This window comes from Lepisosteus platostomus, chromosome 9 (assembly GCF_059453375.1).
Source record: "Lepisosteus platostomus isolate fLepPlt1 chromosome 9, fLepPlt1.hap1, whole genome shotgun sequence".
NCBI classification, from domain to species: Eukaryota; Metazoa; Chordata; class Actinopteri; order Semionotiformes; family Lepisosteidae; genus Lepisosteus; species Lepisosteus platostomus.
This window is the reverse complement of record NC_142619.1, coordinates 42329465-42343092: the sequence shown is the minus strand read 5'-3', so window position 1 is coordinate 42343092 and position 13628 is coordinate 42329465. Positions and strand designations below refer to the sequence as shown.

Sequence of the window (13628 nt, the reverse complement as noted above, 5' to 3'; positions counted from 1 at the left end):
ATATGGAAGAAGAGTAGAGCAGATGAGCTGAAGGTTGTAAGCAGCAACTTACAAATTAGTGCAACAGACTAGGATCATGAAATTTATTTAGCTAGTGAGTCTCTCCCTGCTGCCTGCCCAAATACCCACTATCTAGTATTCTCATCTCATCTCGTCTCGAACTTGTAATGAACAGGTTGTGTCGTCAGTATGGGTAATGACAGCCTGAAGACGACTTTATAGGCTCACTGACAGTTTTCTTGCCCTGTCTGTTACAGGAGGGCATGCTAATCACAGTGGCAGAGAGACCGTAAAAGCTGGATGCATAATGTTTTTTAAATTAACTTAAGGCCAAAGCATTGGTGCTTTAATTACCATATAAATAAAGGTCACATATGTCTTTTAAATCATACATACTATACTATAGTATGTTATGCAATGGTAAAGGGTTGGACTTATTTAGTCATATACAGTAATATTTGGGCGGATATTCGATTCGGTCATATCCGAATTTGGCAATTAGTCACGGTTCTCTTTACCGAACCCCTGCTAATGTTGAGACCCTACTGTACTTAATGCAAGTATATTTTCGGTTTGCATGCTGAGCAAGTCAGTCATGAGTCCAGGTGATTCTTGGAGCTGCTGCTGTTTGAAGGCTTCCGCATTATTCTTCTGCAGAGAGGTCTTTGGCTATCCTTCTGGAATACATTTTTTTCATATTGCTATCATTTCGTAAGGGCTTTTTCTTAGCATTTTCCCATCCAATGGGGATGCACTTGGGTATTTTCTTTGTCCACTTATGATCCACTCTACTTTTTGCCCAGCCCATTTACACTTTTTTAGTTTTCTGTCTCTTCATATTATTCCTGGCATACATCTGCATTTCTTTGGGTTTTCTGTAGGTTCTTTATCACGTTTGTGTTCATGGCCTAGGTTTCAAATCAATACCCTCCTTTCGATGCACAAAAAAGCAATTTGCCTTTTAGTGACACAATCTTCTAAAACCACTTCAGTGCTTCATAAAATAGGTGTCCATTGTTGAGTTTGTTGAGCAAGCTGTCTCTCGCTTTGCTAGAAATATTTCTACCATTGTATGTATGTGTTCTTATCACTACAGTATCTAGTTCTGCAACCTGGATCTTCATGGCCCTCTTTGCTTTCATGCACATCCAGCCACAGCCTGTGTTGTTGACATTCCACTCTCAGGGGAATTAGAGACGTGATTTTGTTTGTGTCAATACTGCTGGCAAGAGCAATGATACAACACTGGCCAAACCATTGGTGAGTTACTCCTTCCGGATTAACCAGGTACCTAACTCAGATGTTTACAGTATGGGTAAACCAGCAAGAATCCCAGGGTTTCTCTGTAGTTCTTCTCTTGCCACTTTTTTGATACAGTATGTTGACAAAGAGCTAGCGGGATCTTAAGGAGGAATTATATAAAAGTATATAAATCAAGGTTTGAAGATTGTTGCAATATAAGATTACTAAATATAAGGCTCACTTCTGCTTAAAATTACATGCTTTTAGATATCAGTTAATATAGTAAAATCTTGCCAATTCATTAAAATTATGTTTTGGGGTGATTAGAAGTCCTTAATATTACAGGTGCTGTTCCCTTGTGTATACATTTGGATCCTCAGCCGTGCAATAATATGTAGTTTTAAAATGGGTTTATTACTGGTCAAAGATGATCTAAATAATTGTTTTAAATGAGCAATTACATTGTTTTAGTTGATTCCCATAAATAGAGTGAATGAACTGGCAGGCATTATGAATGCTCTTGCAGTGAATGATAGTGGCTAAAGTCATACCCTAACAAACCTTCTCCAAAATAAAAACTCAGGTGTCTGAATGGTGATTGTTAATGTTATGCTGAAGACATTCATGTGTTCAGTAAACACCCAGCGAACTGCTGTCTATCTTGGACTGTTATACGGTGAATTTTTAGTTTTAGCAATGTCATATGTATGTTTAGTCGAGATTCTTATACTTAAAAAAATATTTACTGTATTGCTTTTTCTATTCTAGATTGGATAAGGATTTATAATGTTTACGTGAAACAGTGTCTGAATTTGTTATAACTGTATTGTGATATAGAGTCTATAGATTTTAGTGTAACAAGAATTGCTTTGCTGGTGATGCACCTGTGGTTAGGGTGATTAGCTATATTTATTAGTTCTTCTGTCACCCACTCATTTGTCTCCACAATCAATCCAATACAATATGCCCATTGCACACTGAACAGGTTGAATGGTTTGGAGTTCCCCGACATGTCTAGTTTTGAATTGATATGAATTTTTCTCACAGATTGATTGCCTTAGGGACATAAGGAGTTCTGGAGGTGGAATACTGTGTCCATTTGACCTCAGATCTGCAGTTGCAGTAACTATTGCATAACATTTACTTAAAAGTTGCTGGTTTATGGCAAATATTCAATATACAGTTTGTGTATTTCTTTTCTCATATCCATTAGTTAGAAAAAGCTAAGCATGTGCAAAATCATAAAAAGTTAGCAATTTTAATTAAATGGGATTTAATTGCTTTTCCTAATCTTATACAGTACATCAGGCTGAATTTTAACTGAATGATGCAGATAAAAAAAAAATATGAATGTCTTGTTAAACAAATGTTTGTGAACATGAGTGATTAAAATTATTTTGCATGACCTGGGTAATGGATGTAAACTATACCATTTTTTCTTTTTTCCAATTGTGTATATCTCCAGTTTTTGCAGTTGTAACAAGGTGCGTGATCTAAAGAAACTGTTGTACACAGAAGCATTGGAAGCTCAGAAGTTGGACAGGTTAAAATACAGCTCCATGTTAAAGTCTGTTAGTTAGTGGCTACCCAATTAGATTCTTTTACAGGTCTAATTTGTTGTATTTGTCAAGAGAGCAAGCAGCCTTTTTAATTTTACAACCTAAAATAAACTCAACAAGTGGATGGATATTTATGTGAAATTCAGGAACAATTTATCTATTCTGAAAACAAATAAAATGTGTTTATCTATATATTTCTTATGCATGTGCCTCCTTTTGATTTATTTTTTCTAGATTTTTTATATGAACTGATTTTAATTAGTTATCAATATTAAAAAATGTTATGCAAATAATTGATTATACATACAGTACAAAATAATCCATTCACTTCATAAATTGATTTATTATGCAGTTTTATTCAATTAATCTACAGTATGAAATAAGTAAATGAAAGATAGAGCATCAATGTTTATTTTGGCAAAATATGGTTTTAATCCTCTGGTTTAATTTGGACATTAAAAATGACATTCCACATCTGCTTCTTGCTTACCGTTGTTGTTATATCATGATATCTTATATTTCATTTAGTAGCATGATTGACTTGCTATGCTCTCATTTTTTCCCCAATAAGGCAACATAGTATAGTATTTGTTATTACACTAAAATGAAAAATTGGGTTTGGAAACATCAAACTTAATTCAATACCAAAATGTGCCTATTGAGACACATGTACAGTAGGTGGGATAGATCTTGATGACCGCATGCACCAGTCATTGCGAGCTCACAAGCTAATGGCTCGCTCCAATAGAATGAGAGGCGGGCCATGGAGGTTTGAGAGAAGATTCTCTGGCCGTGGTACATGAGAAATGTAGATCCATATTATATTCAGACCTTAATGGGGGACTGGCATTGAGCTTTGTTCAAGTGCAGGTTGTGGCATGTCTTCACCCTGAAGAGTATTTATTCTGCATGTAAAGGCACAGATTTCTAAAAAGGTGACATGTGTATAAGCAAGTAGAAATATGGTTCTTTAAGGCAGGTGAAAAGCTGTTTGACCAAAAATTCAGGATCATACAAGATCAAGCTTGAGTAAGTGCTGAATATAATAATACTGTATATATGTGGTTCCAGTTAGATTTGTTTTGTCCACTATTGTATTATATTAGGTTATCACTGACAAATAGCATGTCTTCCTGTAAGTTTAATTTGAATTAATATATTCCTGAAACCTTCAAAATTGTATAGTATGAAAGATGCAATAACAAAAAAAACATTTTAGCTCTTGGCCATAATGGGAATGTTCTTAAAGTTTTTAAGTTGTACAGATGACTAATTTGTACCCTTCAAAAAAAATAAAACATGTTCATTAATTTCTCTGACCTTTTCTTACTACACACATGAAAATCCTTCATAGCAAACCATTTTTTTTTAAATCTTTGAGACTATTGACAATTGCAGCAAATACTAAAAGGTATGTAAACAAGCATTTCAATTAATTTATTGGGGGGGACAAAATACATTCGTTCCAATTTCTTTTTAGTTGGCCTTATGCCCATTTTAAATCAAGAAATTAAAGTTACCTCACATAATACAGTTAGAGAAAACTGAGAAACAATATAATGCATTTCCAAGTTAAAACATTTAAATCTATGATAAATGTACATTTTAAAACAAAAAGCAATGCTGCAGGAATTCATTAATAGAACCTGGGGTGCGGCCACCATCTTGGGCATGGTCAAGCTCCACATCACCCCACCCCAAATTCACCCTTTTGGGTTCCTTTTCAACTCACACACTCCTCCAAGAGTGGTGTTCACATAGACATACGACACATGATTCCACATTCCATTACTTCTGGCCCTTCCCTCTGGAGTCCCAGGCTCACCAAGTTTCACCCCGTTGTCCTCACTGCTAGGAGCCTCCTGCTCCTACTCCATTAGGCCACTGTCTCCCACATCTGCCTCCAGACCCAACATCCTCTCCTGACATTACCAGATCGCACACGCACACGCACACGCACACGCACACGCACACGCACACGCACACGCACACGCACACGCACACGCACACGCACACGCACACGCACACGCACACGCACACGCTTGTTAGCTCACAGCTGCTGGCACACCTGACCCTGTGCCCAGCCACCACTGCATTGTCTCCCAGAGGCCTGTAGCTAGATAGCCCTACTCACTTCCCCAATACCCGATGTATTGCCATAGGGAGGGTCCCTCTACCACACAACCCACTCCGGTCCACACACTCAGTCATACAGCGGACACCGGCAGCCCTGCTCTCAACCAGGATGCTGTCTCTTTAAGTCTTTCGTTGATCTCGTTAAGCTCCGGTTCTTCTGTCAGTCTCCTCCCAGACTGACGTTCTCACTCTTTCCCTCGCAGGCTATTCCTCTCACAATCCACTCCGGGATTGTCGTTCTTCTCCACCCCCTCATGAGGCTTCTACAGCGGCTAGTCAGCCTTTGTTCACTCCTAACATCGCCCTGCCTAGTAACGTCTTAAACCCACTACTGTCACGCTCCAGCCCGGCTCTCTCACAGTAGAGCCTCTGCATTGAGAGAGCTAATCTCCCACATCCTCTCACCACTGCAGCCGCAATAAGACTACAATCCTACTGAATTTTCCCCTCTTTCCAGGAAGTATTCAGGCTGGTTTTAAAACCACTCCCACACCTGCCGCTCTTTCCACTTATTCACGTCAGGTGTGGTTTCCAGGGCAACGCGTCTGCCTTAATCCGGGGCTCCGCCCCCCACACCAAACACTCCCTGTATTGCACCACAAACTGAATACAATATAACATATGCATAACATAATTAAAAACCGAAAATAACAGAAGAATTATTCAAATCCTCATCCTCCATCATGGACAGTCATTTCAGAAAGAAACACAAATGCTAAGTATGGCACTGAAAAATAACTTCTCTTTGCTGCAGTGAGGCCTGATGAATATTGAGAAGTCACTGCCTTCCAGGCTTGGCCCTGGATTCTTCTCCCTGGGGAGAGCTCTCCCAGAGGGCTGGGTCACAGCAGTTGCTAGCAAAGATCTCAGGCCCTCAGAAGAGGACTGAAAGAGCAAAGGCGCCCAGGGCCTGCATTCAGAGGGAGGTGGAACAAGCAAGCAGTTTCACTTAGGAGTTTCTTAAAGTAGTGGCTGAACTAACAGACAAAGAAGGAACAGTTGCATCATCTGCTGAATTTAGATTTGAAGTAAAGATTTACGAAGGTGTAATCATTCAGTACTTTGGTCTAAAATAATTATAATGCAAATGCTTTTACAATCAAATGGAAAAGCTGCTATGTAAAATAAAGGAACAAGTAATACATTTATTCCATGCTGAAAAAAAGAAGAAAAAAAAACACAACTAAGCCTTGACACCTGAAGAAGGCTGCACGGCCGAAATGTTGTGTTTTCTTTCTTCTTTTTTTCAGCTTGGAATAAACCTTTACTTGTTCCTTTGCAGCCTACGCATGCTGACGCAGCTACCCACCTGAACATGTAAAATAAATGTTCCATTTAGCAAACTGGAGGATTTCAACAAAAAATACCCAAATGTTTAAAAGAGAACTATCAAACTTAAGATTCTCGGTTTGATTTTTACAAGAAATTAACCTTACAGTATCTTAATGTTCCAGTTATTTTTCTTTAATTTAAGTAGTGGTTTGGAGTATTATAACTACTCAACATTAGAAAGATCAGAAGGACTAAATTTTGGTAAGATATTTGCTGATACAGGTTAATACAGTATCTACATTATGCATCCCAAAAATGCATGAGGTCATTACATTCTGTGGCATGAATCAACATACCGTTTTATTACTTTTGTATAAAGAGCAGCCACATTCAAACTATCCAGAAATTTCAAACATTTATTCTTCCATTATCAGAAAGCTGCTTATTTCTAGTAAAGATCACAACAACTCAGAGTCCATCCCAGTAGCGCTGGGTAGAAGGCAGGAGTGGCAGGAGTGTCCCACTTAGGATGGTTAACCCTAGTTAACCAAGCCAGCATGAAGTGGGAAGGTGAGAGGAAACCCAGAGCACCCTTATATGGAAATGGAGAGAACATGCAAGCAGTCTGGAATCAAACCCAGGACACAGGAGCTACTGCATGATGCAGCAGCATTGTCCAACCTGCCACCTAGCTGCCCGAACTTTAAACAAATGTGTAAAAATATTTGCAGATACACCATATTTCCACAGGATATACATAGGTTTGATGATTTGTTTACACATAATGTCATTTTATCAGAAATTATTTGTAAAAACCTGTTTTACATTATTCTTTTGAGCTTGTTAAATACAGATATAAAGTTTGTAGTATAAAAGTATAAAAGACTACTTTTTGAAGAAGATTATCAAAATAAACAAACCACAAATACATTAACAGTGTTACATCAGAAAATGTTTAGCAGATTGTGTCTACATGTTCAGCAGTTTTGTGTATTAATCATAAATAAAAGTAGTGGTATTATTAAAAAAGCTATTGACTAGAAGAAATGCTTAAAGATGTGAAGACAAACCCAGCGTCTTCAGCCTACAACCTCTCAAGAGGTCCAGCATGGACTGCACACATACCCTTACACATTTACACCTGTTATTCTGTTACACAAATATTCCAGATTGTCACCACCGCTTATTTTAGTAAATGATGCTGCTGTTTACAGTTTCCAGCTCTATTGTTAATTTCATTTATCTGTCTTCCAATACACTGTGTTATGCATTGATTTATCCTCCATCTTGAGCAAGAGAATGAGAGTGGAAGTGAAGAGGAATGAGGGACCAAGTGACAGAAAACTAGAACAAAATAAAGATGCAGAGGAAGGATAACTTTTTTTTCATTTCTTTGAGATCTATTTAAAAAAGTTATGTTTTGTCTGTCATCCATCTTGTGTGAGGTTATAAGCTCTGTTGAAAAGGAGTTTTGTCCTGACCACCAGGGGGAGCCAGAGGCAGGCTTTAAAGTTCATACCCTGGCAATTATGCTCATGTGCTCATATAAGTTAATATGCATTCGACTGGGTATGAGATGCTGTTAACACCCAAACTTCCTATAAGCCTAATCACTCTGCTCTCTCTTTGCAATGTTAAAGATGCTATGCTATTGCACATGGTTTAAAAAGGTTTCTATTACACTCCATTTGTTTTATTTTCTCCCCAAAATACACGATTGTACACTTAAGAAAAAAATCATAAAAAAACAATAATATAATAATTTTAAGGGCTGGTTCCAGGTCACATAAACCTGTTCTAGTTTCTGTGCTGCATATTACCCCTCAGGGAAAAAAGGTTGCAAATGAGAGGAGGCCATTTGGCACATCTAGCTTGTTTGGTTGTTAATTCAGTGATCCAAGGATCTCATCCAGCTAGGTCTTAAAAGAAGCCAGGGCATTGGCCTCTGCAGCATGGCTAGGTAGTTTATTCTGGAATCCCACAACCCTTTTGGGAGAAGAAGTGCCCTCACTTCTTGGTTTTCAATTCACTTCTGCTTAGTTTTCGTTTGTGTTCTCTTTTTCATGCTTCGGTGCTCATTCTGAAAAGTCTGGTGGGTGGACTTTGTCAAAGCCTTTTGAAGACTTTGTATTAGATCCCATCTTAATCTTCTTTGTTCAGGACAAAAAAGGCTTACTTCCTTCAAACTGTCACTGTAATACATTCTCTTAAGCCCCAGAATATATCTGTTTTCCCTCCTCTGGACTGATTCCAGAACAGCAATATGTTTTCTATAACATTGTGACCAAGATTGCATGCTTTCTCTAAATTACATCATTCTAAATATGTTATACCATTTTAACATGACATAATTTGATTTCAATTTCATGATTTCAACTAGATATCTTAGCATTTTAATTGTCTTTTTATGTACTTCCCTCATTACTTAGAGGAAGTCTAGAATATCTCAATCTTTGTGAATTTCATTTACTGCTTCTAGCATGTTTGCTCATTCTCCTAATTTGGTATAATCTGCAATCGTGATTAGTTTATTGACTATACCAGAATCTTAATCATTGCTATCAATTAAAATGAGTTTTTTGGAGCCATCTGTTGGTGAGAAAACGAGGATTTTCCGACAAAGAGTTAAAATTAAAAGCGCATCCTGAAAAAACAGATCATGTATCTTCTTCTATTATTATTGTTGTTTTTGTTTTTGTTGTTTTGTTATATTAATATATCATATATCAACTTCGATACAAGCTGGCGTCTATGTCACAGGTACATTGAAATGTCCCTAATATATGGTTAACTAAAAGAGTAAAAGGGGCTAGAATTTATATTTTACATGTATTATTTTTTAAAGAATAACAGCGGAAATAATACATGATGTAAACATCAATACAGACGAGTATATCTTACAAAATACAATTAATCTTATATGATGTGTAGATCATATGTAATATAAAACTAAGTATAAGTAATCAAATACAAAAGAAAATGTCTACAAAGTAATTAAAATTACACAGTCATTATAATTATCAATATTCTAGGTAAACAAAGGCATAGCTGTAGGATGATTTAATCAATACTAAAATCTAAAATGAGGCAATGTCTTAAAATTTATCAAATGTTTTAATTCGATTCTTTGGTCATATTGCCTAGTGCTTCATCCGTGTGCCTTAAATTGTCAGTAATGTTTCTGGCTATGGTTTCCCCTCTCCACAAATTTGATTTGTACTATTTTTTTCTTTGTTTTGGTTGCATGATATTTTAAATTAATTTTGTCGGAGGTTTTGTATTATGTTGAACGGCATTTGGCAGTTTTTTACCGTTTAGACGACACAAGGTGGTGCTATTCTACGTTTATTTTAGATTTGTCCTATTTACAGTACATCCATGTTTTTAGAGTAACTTGTCTTTATCCTCATTTACACATCTTCATTTTTTATAGAATTTATTTTCTTTTGAAGGCAAACTCCATTAGAATTTGTGCCTCTGATAGACATATTGTTAAATGTTTTGAATATTTAGCGAAAAATAGGGTGTACTGTACTATATCCTACTCATATTGACTTATCCGATTTGACCAAGTTGTTTGCCATACTCCTTACATAAAATAAAGGAAATAAAATATATGTGTCATTCCATAAGGCATTATGGAAACCTTTGATATTCTTTATAACATCGTCTTATAAATTTAGGATAATGGGAGAAAAATATTAACATAAAATGTATCTCAAAATGCTATCAGGACTCAGATATACAAGTATTCAGCCCCCGCTCCATTAAATCATAATCTAGAGTCTAAAACATAGAGTTGCAGTTGTGAACCTGATACCTATTCATTATTAAAGTACACCTAAGAGGTGAAAGAGAAATATACAAGACATACCTTTATTAGAACTATATGTATTTCCAGGCTAACTGCTTTCATCTGATGTTTTTAAGTATGTAAAGTCAGCATCCATTGAACTTTTAAAATGCAATAATGGCAATTTTAGAGAAAATATTGAAAACATTTTTCTTAATTCAATTGCATTGAATTATTCCGTTGTATCCCAATGCATGGGAGTCCATATTTTCGGTGTGTTTTAGTTTATGAACTGAACACGTTTGTTAACTATCAGCAGATGAGCAAAGCAAAACAGAAAACAATTAGGATAATGAACGTGTGTATTAGCAAATTAAATACCAGAAAACGCACTTAATTCGAATACGGAAAGTGAACTCCCTACCATATGATCAGACACTGGGTTTTCTAAGACAATAGAAACCTGAAGGTACTGTACCTGTAACATTCAACAGAACCGCCCAGTCTGTAGTGGGGTTTGCCCTGATTAATCCCTATGAAATATCTTGGTTTTGACCATGTTTTCTGTCCTGAAACATTTAAAGATATCATTTTAAAAATACATTACCTTTTACAGTATATATCTCTGATTTCCATTCACAGTCTTTGACGCTGGAGTTTGCAGAAGTAACTGACATTTTAACAAGCATGGGATTGTATAAATTGTTGTTGCGAGGAATGTTTCCTGATTCATTTAATTACTTCAGAAAATGAAACATTTTAAGATCCATTTATTAATTTATTTAACCCAGTCAGACTTTAATCAAAGTCATAGGACACTTAAAAATGCAGCTAAGAAAGGTTGCCCTATATCTACTTGCATGAAACAACTCCACATAAACTGATTGACTATAAAGCATAATCCCAGAGCCCGAAATAAAACGTTGTTTTCTACATCGATTGGCATTACTATTAATGATTATCGTAACAGTGTTCCTAACAAAACTAAAGTAGTTGAGTCCTTATGTTTGCACGTTCACGTTTTATGGATTTGCATGCTACAGTACCTCCACAGTTGTTCTATGTGGAAGGCGTGGTTTGGTGACGCATTGCGGATCAAGAGAACCTGAAGCTCCAGTCTGGGACTGAACAAACTAGCCTAGTTGCAGGAATAGAGGAGACCGGTTCTTTCCGTGAACAACCATGTCATTGAAATAAGCAAATGATGGGATTCAGTTTTATCCACCATGTAACTGAATTGTAGTCGATTAAAGCATCGGAAACTATTGGAGACGAATTTATTGCTAGAAAAATGGCTGAGAAGCGGAGGTGAAGCGTTGCTGGTGCTGTGGAGCGGCGCGGCAGCTGGCCGATCAGAATCTGCAGAGACCTTTTGATCCCTGTTTATAATTTGTCTTGTCCATTAATAACGACGGCTTGATAGAAGCATGTCTGGTGCACAGGACGAAAGCTCTGTTCGTGTGGCTGTGAGGTATGTTATGCTCGGGCTTCTGTATAATTTTGCTTTTGCGAAGTGATGCGCTTCAGCGAAAATGAGTAGTTCAATCTGAGAAGTACCTGCTAGCGAGTGTTAGGCAGCGGCAGTGCTCCTATTGGTTTTTAATTTCGGGGCCTGGAGTTAAATGTTTACAGCATTCACAGGTAGCTACTGCGGGCTACGATATGAATGCATTTAATCATCGCGTGGCACAGATTTAGTGGAGTGTGTGAAAGGCTGAAATTGTAGAAAAGACGCAAGCAACATAGAAGCCCTTTCCCCCTTTTTTATGGCATCTTGTTCTTCCATTCAGTTGAGTCTTGTAAATACCAGTTAAATGAGGGTTAGGTGGGGGTACTGTGAATTTTAAATCGATAGTTTTTTTTGTTGGTAACAGTAAATGAACGTCTGGGAAAGGTCGATCCTCGTACATGGCTGCGTGTGACAATTTATGGCAATATGATGAGGTTGCAGCGTCATGCTCCATGGAGTGTCAGTTGCAAAATTAACGTATGGTCGGTGCTTGCATTGTTCATGTTTTTTGTTCTCACAGAGCCAGAGAGGATAATGATAGCTAGATTCATTTCTAGGTTCTAGGATCAAGGTTAGAGACTGTTTTGCTGATTTATTTCAAAGGCGTGTGCAACGGGTGTTTGGGCTTTCTTCCAGGCTGGATGGAAGAAGGACAGCAAATCAATGAAAAAAGAGCTTTATTGACATTTTGAATGTCAGGGACAGTCAGCCATGATGTACAGTGTTAGACGCTGCAGATGTAATTAAACACAGGCTTCTTTGTTCATTTACTGTCGACAGTGTTAACATTAAACAGTTACAGACATTAGATTGGGTGGTCCCGTTTTGTCACTATCAAAGAAAACAGTGGATTTAGTGTAATGAAAAATATGAATGTACCAAATTGCTGTAGTTCTATTTTCCCTTTTCGTCTGTTTTGCATTTGCATTATTGTATTATTGCACATCTCTATCTGTAAACAGGCTTAATACATTCAATAATGAAGGTTTAATAAATTTTCAGTATGTTGCCATGTGTGTTTTTCAGCATTGATGCTGCTGTACAAGACAGGGCCTAACGCTCCCTATATGTATTATTTGGAGAAACCAATATTTATTATCTTAAAAGGCGGGCCTAATTCGTAGTTTTAGATTAATAAGAATTATTATGTAACAAAAAACACCCAAATTTCACGTGAATTTGCATTCCTTTTTTTGGGGGGGGGGGGATACATTTACCAGATGGTCTGGAAAACACATGTACAGTACCTTTACCTCAATGATTATATAAGCCCATAGTAATTTTACATTTCTTTTTTTTGTCGTTTTTTTAACAGAATTGATTTCCAGTAGTCCCAGCATAGCCCTTGTTCTTTACCCCTACAGTACAAGTCATACTTTAAAACATTAAACACTTAGCAGGATTAGTGCTTTTTAATTTTTAACCATAGTTTTTAGAGGTAACGATAAGTTGTTAAAATGTAAAATTGCAGCGATTTCTATGGGTACTTTGTAATCTAGTTTAATCAAAGTAGTTTGTTAAAATACTGTATTGTGTTGATAAACAACTTTTAAAACAAAGTAAAGGTAGGCCAGTTTTTACATTTGAAGATACAGTATGTGCAATGTCTATTTTGTCTAGTGGCAGTACAAATACAGCAACCTATATTGTGCGGAAAACTAGAATTGTGCATTAGAGTTCATAAGGATTTGATTATGGTATTTTGTGAGTTCGTGGACTGTTTCATTTTTATACAAGTCCTGAGTTTAATGGTTAAGTTTTTCGCTCTTGCTTGATGTTAGCATTCCATAATTACAGACTACGAAATAATGTATAAGTAATGTAATGTGCTGTACCATGCCTACATTTGTAATTATAATACACCTTACAGAGCTCCAAATCTTTATGGGAGGAGGAATCTGTGGTATAATTACATTTTTGTCTAGGTTGTTTCTTAAACATGAAATATTTACATTTACGTTATGTCCCATTAATACTTTTCTAAGAACATATGTTTCATATGTGTAGTAGGTCTGCATATGTACAGTATATACAAAATGCCTCTCCCTGGCTTGAAACTTGAAGAGTGTTGTAGTACAAGCCTATAATCTTATACTGAAAGAAGAATGTCTTTAGG

At 36.7% G+C, this 13628-nt stretch overlaps 1 protein-coding gene across 13 annotated transcripts in view; it reads left to right on the top strand.

Moving 5' to 3' along the window:
- The first annotated feature begins 11097 nt into the window (after positions 1 to 11097).
- Positions 11098 to 13628, top strand: part of LOC148655017 (kinesin-like protein KIF21A) — a 55266-nt gene continuing 52735 nt past the window's right edge. For 7 of the 13 annotated variants that reach the window (XM_088645080.1, XM_088645081.1, XM_088645079.1 and 4 more), the window contains exon 1: positions 11099 to 11473. In XM_088645080.1, coding sequence (XP_088501206.1) covers positions 11430 to 11473 — 44 coding nt within the window. In that variant the 5' untranslated portion in view covers positions 11099 to 11429. Of the gene's footprint in view, positions 11474 to 13628 lie in introns of all 13 variants that reach the window. The other 6 variants (XM_088645072.1, XM_088645069.1, XM_088645071.1 and 3 more) reach the window with 1 other exon arrangement.